A 12,176-nucleotide genomic window follows, 5' to 3' on the forward strand; every position below is an offset into this window, starting at 1 on the left:
CTCACTCTGCAGTTTTTGCTTGGGCAAAACAAAAGCAAAAGTGATTTGTTTACCTCCCAGTCGCGCGCGCGCGCCTGTCGGACAAGCAGTTAACTACCGAACCCCTTGTTCGAAAGCTTACGACCTATCCAGCTGCCGCTAGTACCGTCCTATTGTAAAAGGACCTCAGGTTTGTATAGTTTAGGAAAAATGCAATTTTGACAAATTGTCATTTTGTTTTCTTGAAGGAAAGAATTTATTGGATGGAGATCGTTGCTCAGAATCCTACAAATATACTACGTATATTAACCTCGCGACATGATTCTGCTAAGTCAGTTTGAATTGTCCGAGGGTAGGCGCATATCCTAGTTAATCTACGGATTGCGACTATTAGACGAGAAGTATTCTTAATTGAACTGCAACTCGGGGTTGCCTGCAACCTCCCAGGAGTTTCAGTTTCAAATTTTTATATACTTATGGTTTTGTCACGACAACAACCATTTCCAACTTTTATATTTACCGAAATTCGTTCGCCTAAATTATAATTGCTCGAGCATATCTTTTATGCTCGGTGGTTCTAGCCGAACGCATTCCTTCGTGGGAATATGGATTACCTGGCAACTCAGGATGACGAGTCCAGCGAGAGGCCAGGCTCTTACTTACTGCGTATTGAACTGCCTGATAGCAGCTCAGTATCAGCTGGGCCTCCGAGATGCACGGTCAGCTATGTCTCTCTCTCCCCTGCTTTGATTGACTACCGAACCGTATCTCTGCCCAACAATCATGGACTTAGGTCTCAGATTAACAGGGATTCTCGCAATAATGAAGGACCATCTACTGCTGTGACGCTAGATTCCATCGCCTTCGACATTGCTGAGAATTTTCAACAGAGATATCTCTTGGACTCTTTCATCTTTTGTTTACCGCACGGTAACAGAAGTCTGTACAAGTCTCCCACTGCATCGCACTGCGATAATGCGAATGATTTTGCAGACTCTGAGTTTGTCTTCAAAATATCTCGTATTCGTAGGTGTACAATTGTTCATTGTTCAACCCGAATTAAACAGATGTGTCATAAGACATCGCCTACTCTCCGACCTGACAGCTCTACTTACAAATGTTCAGCCCATGAGAAGCAGTTCTTCAGGCGGCTTTCCCCTGTGTTTTTCATTACTGAAGAACGCCCCGCTTTCATTGCAACTACGACTTCTCACCGGACAGCAATGAAATAGCGGTTAGCGTTTTCAGTCATTTGTAAGCACAGGTTATGAATCTTGAGAATCCTTCTCTCGATTCGTCTGTGAAGACGTAGGTTGCATTCAATATCTACCTTCGTCTTCAACGGTACATAGTGTTGTTTCTCCTTAGCTGAGATTCAACAACTATGAGATGTTTTGCCTTCAGGGACCTCGGTCTCTAGAAGGCAATTGACTTTCGCCTGTTGGGCACATGCCTTAAGAGAATCATCACCTCGCTGTCCGGCATTGGTGACAAACAAATACATTATTTGTTTGGTCTCTCGGCATAACCCTTTAAGGCGAAGGTCACGTGACTTACTCGGATGCTTGGACAACTTGCCTCCTACCGAACGCAGTCAGTCGGCAGCTGTCAGAGCGCCCGAGTCAGTTACGAACTACGCTGTTGACTTAGTTCAGTTGTTACAGAGCAATCATTACTTCGTTTTAATAGCTTGTCACAGTACCCATACCATCGACACCCACCATGGAGTGTCGGTGTCCTATCCACTACCGAGAACTTCGCTGCATGGGGATAGGAGGATGCGAGAGACTTCGTGGCAAACAGACAGACCAGTATGGGTACTGGACATCACCGAAGTAGAGAAGAGGGATAGGTCATGCGACTATTCCCTTCTTTTCCTCTGAGGAACTGCATGACTTTCCTTGCCTGCAAGTTCGAAGCATCCAGGGGAATGGGGGGATCCGTGACCGCTCGATTTCGATACGTGAACTTGTAGCGAAAGGACTCAGAAACCCTTTTCGGTCCCTGACGATTGGTTCGAGTCGTTCACAGTCCCCTCCCTAATGGACTTCACCGCCTTCGATGCGAAGGAGATGCTGCCTTGTCCGCAAGAACTTCTCCGGGGGAGTGGCGCAGGTACTGAAGGCAGGGGGCTGGTCCAACCAGACCACATGCCCCTCCTTCTACCTTCTGGGATATTGCCAACAGGTCCTTGGAATCTTTCTCCCTGGGACCCGTGGTGGCTGCTCAACACGTTGTGTAGCGAAACCCGACCCTCGCAGCTGAACATCACGAGTCCTGGTGTGACCGTAAGAATGGATGAGTGAATGAGAGTGTAACTGGCTCCTCTTCCCATCTTTTCTTCCCCTCTACCTGTGGTTAGAGGGACACGGTCGTCACCCTGCTGGATAAGGACAAGATGCAGGTGAGCTACTCAACAGAGCCCCATCCTATCCCTTTCACTAGGGATAGGAGCGTATATCCACCACTTCCTCCAACAAGGGGGAGGAAGTGGATGCCAGCTTGAGACAAACCCATACTTTATGTTGCCTTTTGCAAACAGGAACAAGTTCTTGCTTGCTGGTACGAAGAGATAGCTTGCTCTCTCTTAGTACTCGGCCCAGAGTCTGACCATTGATCCTGCGGTGCACACCCCGATCAATCGGACAGAGGCTTGGATCCCTCCCTCGCTCTTACGACCAGGGAGGCATTCCAGGGATGGACGAACACCAGTCTGTTCATCAAAGACTCAGCGTTCCTCCCACCAAGAAGTGAGTCTTACTATTGTTAAAGGACCGATGTGGTTTGTATTACGTATCGGAACAAATGACAATTTGTCGAAAATTGCATTTTTCCTAACTATACAAACCTGAGGTCCTTTAACATATAGTCCCTCCTCATGCACCCCTCACTCTGCGTATTTTGCATGGGGCAAAAGCAAAAGTGATTTGTTTACCTGCCTGCGCGACTGTCGGACAAGCAGTTAACTACCGTTCTCCCCTTGTTCGAAGCTTACGACCGTTCCAGCTGCCGCCAGCTACTTCCTATTGTTAAAGGACCTCAGGTTTATAGTTAGGAAAAATGCAATTTTGGACAAATTGTCATTTTTTGCTCGTTGTTTTCTGTATGTAAAACTGTGTTTATTTCCTTATAGAATGTATTTAAAAAAAATATTTTTGGTGGTCAGGAATGCATTAATTGTAGTATTTGCATTATTCTTTATGGGAATGATTGTTTCGGTTTTTGTACGCTTCGGATTATGTGGGACGTTCCGGAACGGATAGTACAAAAATTGAGGTTCCACTGTATACAATGTATATTTGCAAATTATTTCCAAAATTAAGTTCTGAAAAAGACCGATAATACACTGGGGAACAACCAGCTACGAGACCAATATGGCAAAATCACGACTGAATACCCAAAATCCAATCTTGATATTTGGTCAGTTCGGCAAATATGTCATCGTAAACATTGCCAATTATCAGCTGATATCACAGCACACTGTTTACAAAATGAAATACAGTACTCAGAGTATGGGAGTGGGTGACATTCTTGAGTAAGAAACACTACCAATAAACTGAAATTGAATACTGTAGTAGTTTAGTAATCATTTGTGATGATTTTCTTAGTAAAACAAAATCTGGAAAGTGATTGAAGTAGAAATTGATCATGGTGGTTTTTGAATATCTGAAGGGAGAGATACAGTGGGCCCCCGTATTCGTGTTCTCCCGATTCGCGGACTCATGGATTTGCGGATTTCTGTCTGGACCATAACTACCCATTATTAGCGGGAAATTTGCCTATTTCGCGGTATTTTCTATGAGAAATACCCAGAAATTCCTGGTTTTTGTCTATCAATTTCATCATATAATGCACTTTTGGAATAAAAAAACCTACTTAAAAAACCTTGTAAAAACACAATTTTAGTGGGTTCTTCTTGAGTTTTACCCACCAGATAGGCCATTTTCACAGCATTTTTATAGGAATTCCAACTATTTGTAGATTCTAAACTTTTTTTTTTGTTTTTTTGGGGGGGGGGGGTCTGGTATGCATACCCCACGAATACAGGTGGACCACTGTAATCAGTACCAATTTGTTGCTATACCACTAATGTTGGAAGAATAACCTACCCTAATTAACTGACAGATATTGATATGCAGAAATTATAACTGGACTGTTGCTCATTAATATGTTACTATGCTTATTGGTAAATATTTATGTTCTTTTAGTGGTGCTGCCATCTGTCTGTCTTTTGTGGCATTCAAGAACCACATTCCCACCAGAAAAAGTTTTGCTCATAGACTTGCCGTTGAGTGGGTTAGAAATGCATGAAATTTCATAGAAACTGATTAGAGTACAGGTGTGGGGAATGTTTATATCAGTTTCCTAAAGCTAAATTAATGTCATGTTCTTTATTGCTAGGCCTCCATGGCAAGGTTGCACAGTAAGTTATTTCAAGTAGGGTTGTGCCATTATATGTGCACCTCACTATGTTCATCATCAAGGTGCATCAAAGTGTCTAGAGAAATGCATTAGTGTATGTATCATAGATTAATAGTGAAACCATTATGTCTTGCTGATGGTGAAGTTGATGTTGTGCTAGTGAATCCTTTCCTTCAGCAAAAGATGGGATAATTTTAAAATTGTCTGCACATCTATGTAAATGCAGATTCGTAGTTATATAAATTTTGGTTAAACCAGTGAATAACAGGATATAAACTTTGTTAGGATGCAGGCTAGATCTGTACTGAGCACTTTCTCCAGCACTTTGGAAGTTGGTGGCCTATAGCTCTTTACTTTTTTTTTTTAAGTATTAAGTCTGTGAAATTATGTTCAATTGTTTAGGAAATGTGAACATTTGTTGTGTGATTCCTGAATCTCCTCTTTGGCTTATTTTATTGAAATATTTATGTAGTAGTTTGTTTGTTAAACTGGCTTAAGGCTTTTCAGATTACAGTACTGTATTTAGTTTAATTGATATTTAAGCCATATTTGTTAACAGTTTCTCATCTTGAAAAGTGTGTAATATAATGGAAAGTGTAATTTACTTCCAGTAATGAATTCAGTATGAATTTTAAATTACATATCGTCACATTTATGTTCAATTTTTCAGGATGCATCCTTAGCAAATTTTGTTAAGGGAAAAACCCACACCAATAATTGGGCAGTCTTGGTTGATACTTCACGATTTTGGTTTAACTATCGCCATGTGGCCAATGTGCTATCGATGTATCGATCAGTCAAAAGACTGGGAATCCCTGATAGGTAAAGTATTTTGCCTAAACTGTATCTTTCACCACTCTTATTTTAGATGTAGTATCCTAAACTGCTTATAGATAGTGAAGTAGGATTTTTAGGTCAGATTTCTGCTGGTTCATGTAGAAGAAGCATCAAAATTTTCAGTGTTTCATTTTCAGTGCTGAATCAGAAAGGAATATTAATGTTACTTAGTCATGGTAGGAAATCAGAGAAAAAATATTACAAGAACTTGCAGCAAAATTTTTGCAGGTTTGCTTTTAGGAAAAATGACATTTTTCCAGTTTCACATTCATTACTGCATGACCCAGAACAGAAAACCACTTATCATATATGTACTGTATGGATGAAGATTGGGTATTGAATGAACAAAAAGGAAATTTTTGAAAAAATTACAAGAGTTTTTCAGCCAAGTTTCCATAAGTCCATGTATAAAAAAAAAAGTAATTTTTCAACATTTTAATTTCAGTTCTCTTTGACCCAGAAAGGAAGATTGTCATAGAAAGAGATACAGTGCTATATGGAAATTGGAGACTGAAAATTTTACCAGAATTTCCTTACAAATTTCTGCATATGCATGCATAAAAAAATGTAAAATTTCTGGTGTTTTAATTTCAGTTCTCTATGATTAACTCTTGAAGGTTTGCGTTATTTATGCATTCTGATGGTGAAGATCATAGAATAAAATGAAAGGAAACTGAAGGACAAAAAATTATCATTTCCGTAATTTTATTGTTTGTCTACATCTGGAAAATGTCAATTTCTTAGCTCTTTGTTTTCACAGTCTATTATAAACATTCTTACTTTGTAAATTATCCTGTTTGTATTTCAACAAGTTAAAGAAAAATGTCTAGGAACCTGCAACACTTTGGTTGTGTCTTTTAATTCTTATAAAAGGTTTGAAGTGTTTTAATTTATTTTTGTATGAAGGTAGTCTTGATGTTTTAAGATGACTTTGCATTACTTGAATGATTATTTTACACTTTGTCCCCTCCTGATGGTTAAATGTTGTGGTTGTGTTTTACAGGGTATTTTTGACTATTTATATGTAAGAACTTCATGTAAATTTTCTTTTGTAAATAATTGGTTAAAATTTTTGTCTTGCAGCCAGATCATCCTTATGGTGGCAGATGACATGGCCTGCAATCCTCGAAATCCTCGTCCAGCAACAGTCTTTAACAATGCACATCAGCATATAAATGTATATGGTGAAGATGTGGAAGTGGATTACAGAGGATATGAGGTCAGTCCTTATATTTGTTAGTAATGATGCATGAAGTGCAACTGATATTTGTTTCACCACAAACCCATCGCTCATATATAGCATGGTTCTTGATCAACAATGATTAACCTGTTTAACAAAGCTAAACTGGAAGCTCTGGGTGTTCTGATCATTCATTCAAGGCTCTTGGCTTCTAAGGAGGATGCTTTCCAGCACCCATAGGATCGTCTGTACATTTAGTTTTCTGCCATTCGACTTGATTTGCAGTGCAGTTAATAATGTTTTGACCATCACAACATTGATTTGTTTGTTTTTTTGGTCAAAGCACCTAAAGAGATTCCCTAGTGTCCTCCTGCCCATTGTGCTGGATGATGGGCCACAGTTTGAGTATGCACAGAGTGGTCCTGTTCCCTCAGGATTTAGCAGTCTGGTGCATCTGGAGACCCATTAGCATTGGATGAAGGGTATTTATAATTAATATTAATTTTTTTATACTTTTAAAATAAAGTATTTTGTCAGAATCCTCATCATTTTGTTCACTGAATTTTTAAACTTTTGATTTCTTGTAAGTGATTAAATGAAATCTAATACCTATACTGTGGTCCCCCCGTATTCGCGGGGGATGTACCAGACCCCCCCACCCCCCCATGAATAGTTGGAACCCTATAAAAAAATGCTTAAAACCTTTTTTTGTTAGTTAAAACTCAAGAAAAACCCACATAAAAGTTTTGTACCTGGTTTTGTACCTGGTTTTTTTTAGAGGTCAACACAAAAAAGGGATTTTTGTTTTGACGTAAGGAAAATCTATTTCTGGGCTCAGCTCGTGTCGCTGCGCGAAATATCCTTTAATCTATTATTTCTAGGGTAAATGTACTAACACATACCAGAGAATAAATAAAATAAAGAAAAAGGTCAGTGTAACTGACTCGCTCACCCTCCAAGAGGGTGTCGGTAATGAACACTAGGCGAGTGAGACCACTACCACGAGCCAAATGCCAATAGAAATCTCCCACTACAAAAACCCTCCATGAGAGAGCCGACCCACAGAGTGAGCAGCTCGTACTACTACTACTCCATCCATGCTGCGACTGCTGCGCCTCTGGTGGCCATCCTGAAGTTAGCAGACAATCTTGGGCGAAGGGATGGGTAGGGTGGGATTTCGCTGGCGACACGAGCCAATCGCCCAGAAATAGATTTTTCTTACGTCAAAATCCCTTTTCCCGTCTGGGCTCAGCTCGTGTCGCTGCGCGAAATCGTACCAGAGAAATAGCACAAGATTGGTAAACAAAAGTAATAAAATAAATCAGAATAGGTCTCAAATAAAAGAGAAAATAAATATAAAAAGAATATAATTGCTAAAAAGATACAAATACACAGTGATACAAAAATAGAAATATGCTTGAATTACACTTAATTCTAATCATGTTTCTTATCATAAGGTAATTTACATATGTACAGAGGTAAAATGGCTTACATGTAACAAAATGGTATCTGTGTAAAGGCATGTATCAGAAATATAATAGCAATTAAAATAATCAAATGAACAAAGTAATCAATAATGATATATATAAGGAATGTATATGACTTAATATACAAAACCCGTAACCATTATAAATAAGATGTATCCCCTAGCATAAAAATAAGGGGGTACCATCCATGAGATCAATATCTATAATCATCTGTGATGTGTCCTAGCAAAAAATAACAGGGGCACCCACTACATCATCATAAAAGCAGCTAAGACACAAGGTGAATGTAAAATGAACACGGCAGGAATAGACGAATGTTTGGGTGAGGCAGGTAGAAAGGAGGACTGAATCTTCTACTACAAATTAACTAGAGTCAGGGGAAACTATGTTACCCGCTGCTACTGCTGAAAATTTCAGAGCTTCCAAGGACTTAAGGTAATGACGTTTGAACACTGTCGGCGATTTCCATCCGGTATACTTTTCAACTCATCGAAGTTCATATGTTGGAAATAATTAATTGAGGTGGCTACTGCCCTGACATCATGTGCTTTCGGGAAAGAGTCAGGATTGGCTTGCTTAATAAAGTACAGGATTTGTTGCCTGATGCCTTTATGATAAAGTTCCACCTTTTTATTTTTCCCTCTTAAAGAGGGGACCCGATGAGGATGAGGAGGTCCTGGACAGAAAGGCTCGTAAGGTTGTAACTGGGCAAAGAGATACTCTTGTGAAGGGGTAGTACCTTCCAAGGTTCCCACCTCATCAAAGGATCTTCATTCTTTGCTAAAAAGCTACGTTCCGGAGAAAGTAGGACTTCCCCTGTGGGAAGGAATTGAATATGACCCGGATCTCTGGATAAAGCCGACAGTTCTGAAATCCTTGCTCCTGAAGCTAAGCTTAATAAAAACAGGGTTTTTCTTAAGAGCATTATAAACGAGCATGTGTCATTATCGGTTTCTGAAGCCAGTTTTAGAACATCGTTTAAGAACCATGAAACTACGACATGGCCTTACAGAAGGTCTAAGTCTAGCACATGCCTTAGGAATAGACGAGAAGTAGGAATCTGTCAAGTCTATGTTGAACCCAAATTGAAATATCTTTTTCAAGGCTGACTTGTTTGTCGTAACGTGCTAGCTGCTAAACCTTTTTCAAATAAGGATCTGAAAAAGGATATAGCTGAATTAACTGTCATGATTCTAATATCTGATTCTCTCAGGAAGATTGCTAACTTTTTGACAGCAGCATCATACTGTCTCAAAGTTGAATCCCTTTTATTGGATTCCAAGAAGAGAATATTCTGAGGGTCATATTCGCATACTCTTTTTGCCGCAAACTTCATGAAATCCATAAAGTTAGGGTTTTGAGAATCCCTGAGGAAGCGAACACAGTCTTCGTTTGTACTGACTGGGAGAGCCTGGGATTGGGGATCCGAAGGGGACGAAGGCCCAGTTCCAGAATTAGGGGATACCAATTGCTCTTCCGGCCAGTCTGGGGCTACTAGAGCCACTTGACCCTTGAATGTCCTGGAGTTTGTTTAAAACTTTCATGAGAAGATTCACTGGAGGAAAGACATAAATCTTCTTCCAGTTTTGTTCCAGTATAGAGCCAGGGACGTCCGTGGCATAGGCCAGAGGGGTCCAGGTTGGGGGCTACATAACACGGCAGTTTGTGATTCGCTTGAGATGCGAAGAGATCCACCTGTAGCCCTGGAACTCTTTGAAGGATCCATTGGAACGAACTGTTGTCCAGTGACATCCGACTCTAGGGCACTGATCGGGATAACGTCTGCTATGACGTTTCTCACTCCAGCTATGTGAGTGGAGGAGAGATGCCAACTGAACTTGTCTGCCAGGGAGAAGATGGCTACCATGACATGATTTAGATGACGTGACTTGGAGCCTCCTCTGTTTATACAATGTACTACCACTGCGCTGTCCAGAACTAGCTTTATGTGGAGTACTTTGGTGGGCGCAACCTCTTTAGAGTCAAGAACACTGCCATTGCCTCCAGTACGTTATATGGAACTGACTGAACTGAGGTGACCAAGTTCCTTGAACCTTTTTGACCTGGGAATACCTCCCCAACCGCTTAAGGACGCGTCTGTGTGGATGGTGACCCTGGTGGAGGGAACTGAAGGGGTACTGACACTGACAAATTCTTGACTTTCGCCCACGGCCGAAGTCGATTCTTTAGAATCAGAGGGACTGAGGATAGTTTGTCCCTGGACCTGACATTTGCTCGTGAGCGCCAGATTCTGGTTAGGTCTTTCAGTTTGGCTTTCATTAAGACGTTCGTCATGATGCAAACTGGAGAGAACCCAGGATCCTCTCCTGAGCTCTCCTTGACGCCAGTTTGTGACTTAGAAATTGCTTGACTGACTTCGCTATTTCTTTCTTTTGGCTGATGGAATCGACAGAGTATGGGAGGATAGATTCCATTGAATGCCCAACCACTGAAAGTTTGACTCTGGAGTGAGTCTTGACTTGGTCCTGTTTATCTTGAAGCCTAGATATTCCAGGAAATGAATCACTTTCAGTGTAGCTCTGTTGCATTCCTCGACTGTTGAAGCCCAGATCAACCAATCGTCGAGATACGCTACTACCATAATCCCTTGAGACCTGAGTTGTTGCACTACCACTTCGCTAGTTTCGTGAACACCCTGGGTGCACGTTGATGTCCGAAAGGAACTACCTTGAAGGAGAATGCCTGGTCTCCTATCTTGAAACCCAGATATGGACGGAAGTGTCTTGCAATAGGGATATGATAGTAGGCGTCTGTAAGATCGATAGAGGTGGTGGACGGCCCCACGGGGAAGTAATGGTCCGCACCTGCGAGATCGCTGAGCATCTTGAACTTGTCGCAGCGGATGGCTAAGTTTAAGCGGGACAAGTCTAAGATTACCCTTCTTTTTTGTGAGCCTTTCTTGGCACGCTGAACAAGCGACCTTGAAATTTTAATCTCTTTGACTCGCTATAGCTCCTTTCTGAAGGAGGTCCTCTGCGTACTCTGTCAATTCCTTGGAAGGAAGTTGACGGAAAGGTCTGGATAGAGGTGGTTCGTCAACCAGCTCCAACCCAGGCCTTTTGACACTATGCTCTGAGCCCATTCGCTGAAGTTCCACGTGGTGGCGGAAAGTGAAACAGCCCTCCCTCCTACCTGAAGTTCTTCATTGGTTCTGGAAACCGCCTCGGCCTCCTCTGAAGTGCTTTCCCCTATTAAAGGGGCCTCCCGATCCTCTCCCACGAAAGGAACGCTTACCTCTGCCTCCCTTACCCGAGCGGTCATACTTCTGTGAAGCTTGACTCTCGAAGGCTTGATTGTAAGCCGGAGAGATGGCGTAAGAGGTGGAGGGCTGAGGCTGAGGGGATATCACATAAATTGGTTGTGATTGAGCTTTAGAAGTGGAAGGTTGGGCTGTTTGCACTAAGGGCACCGCTGGAACTTGCTGAGAAAAGCGTGGCTGCTTTTTCTGGTAAGGATGGAAACGCCTAGGTTTCCTCTGTCCCTTACCTTTTAGGCGTTAAGTCTTGCCTCCTCTTAGCCGTAAGGCCCCAACGGTCCTTAAGGCTCTGGTTCAGCCTCGTAGCCTCTGACTGGACTTCCTTCACCATAGCTTCTGGGAAGAGATCTGCTCCCAGATGTTAGACGAGAGTAACCTATTCGGCTCATGTCGAATGGTTGCCTCTTGTAGGACATGCTTCCTACAATTCGTTCTAGCAGTGGGCAAAAACTCAAACATATCCGACTGTACCGTTTGAGTAGGATTTGGTCATGAGTTTAAAAAGCGGTTCTCAGCCATAGGCTATGGTCGCTACTCGGACATAGCCATAGAGTGAATTGACCTGGCTAATCGCAATTTCGCGTCATCAGCCTGAATAAAGGCTATCTGGGGAGCCCTGGGTAGGCTTTTCACCAAACTGATCCATAGCACAGTCCGGTTTGAGTTTGCCAGCTAGAAAGGTGTTCGGCAAGTCTCCCACAATTCTCCGGCTGAGGGAAGCAACGGAGATGTGGGATCTGCTTCCTTCAATTGAGGCATGGGTTCCCCCTTTTGGGCCGCTGGGATGGTAGACTCGCGATCTTTGTCAGGAACGGGAGCGGGGTACTCTCATCCATTGTGAAAATGGTAAAGGGACTCTTAAAAGGTTGTATCTTGGTATTAGAACAATCCATGTCCTCTAAACACCTGAGCCATTCTCTCTGAGCCTGTCTCGTGAATAGAGGACTGTCTCCTTTGGTACCCTATCATCCCGCACCATGGCTGACGCTGTAAA

General features: G+C 42.0%; 1 protein-coding gene across 1 annotated transcript in view; it reads left to right on the top strand.

Annotated features, from left to right (window-relative positions):
- The first annotated feature begins 3,353 nt into the window (after window positions 1-3,353).
- LOC135210378 (putative GPI-anchor transamidase) overlaps window positions 3,354-12,176 on the top strand; it is a 33,759-nt gene continuing 24,936 nt past the window's right edge. Inside the window, exons 1-3 of the mRNA XM_064243286.1 lie at window positions 3,354-3,514; window positions 5,068-5,223; window positions 6,322-6,457. Coding sequence (XP_064099356.1) covers window positions 3,354-3,514; window positions 5,068-5,223; window positions 6,322-6,457 — 453 coding nt within the window. The remainder of the gene's footprint in view (window positions 3,515-5,067; window positions 5,224-6,321; window positions 6,458-12,176) is intronic.

This window comes from Macrobrachium nipponense, chromosome 39 (genome assembly GCF_015104395.2).
Source record: "Macrobrachium nipponense isolate FS-2020 chromosome 39, ASM1510439v2, whole genome shotgun sequence".
Taxonomy (NCBI): domain Eukaryota; kingdom Metazoa; phylum Arthropoda; class Malacostraca; order Decapoda; family Palaemonidae; genus Macrobrachium; species Macrobrachium nipponense.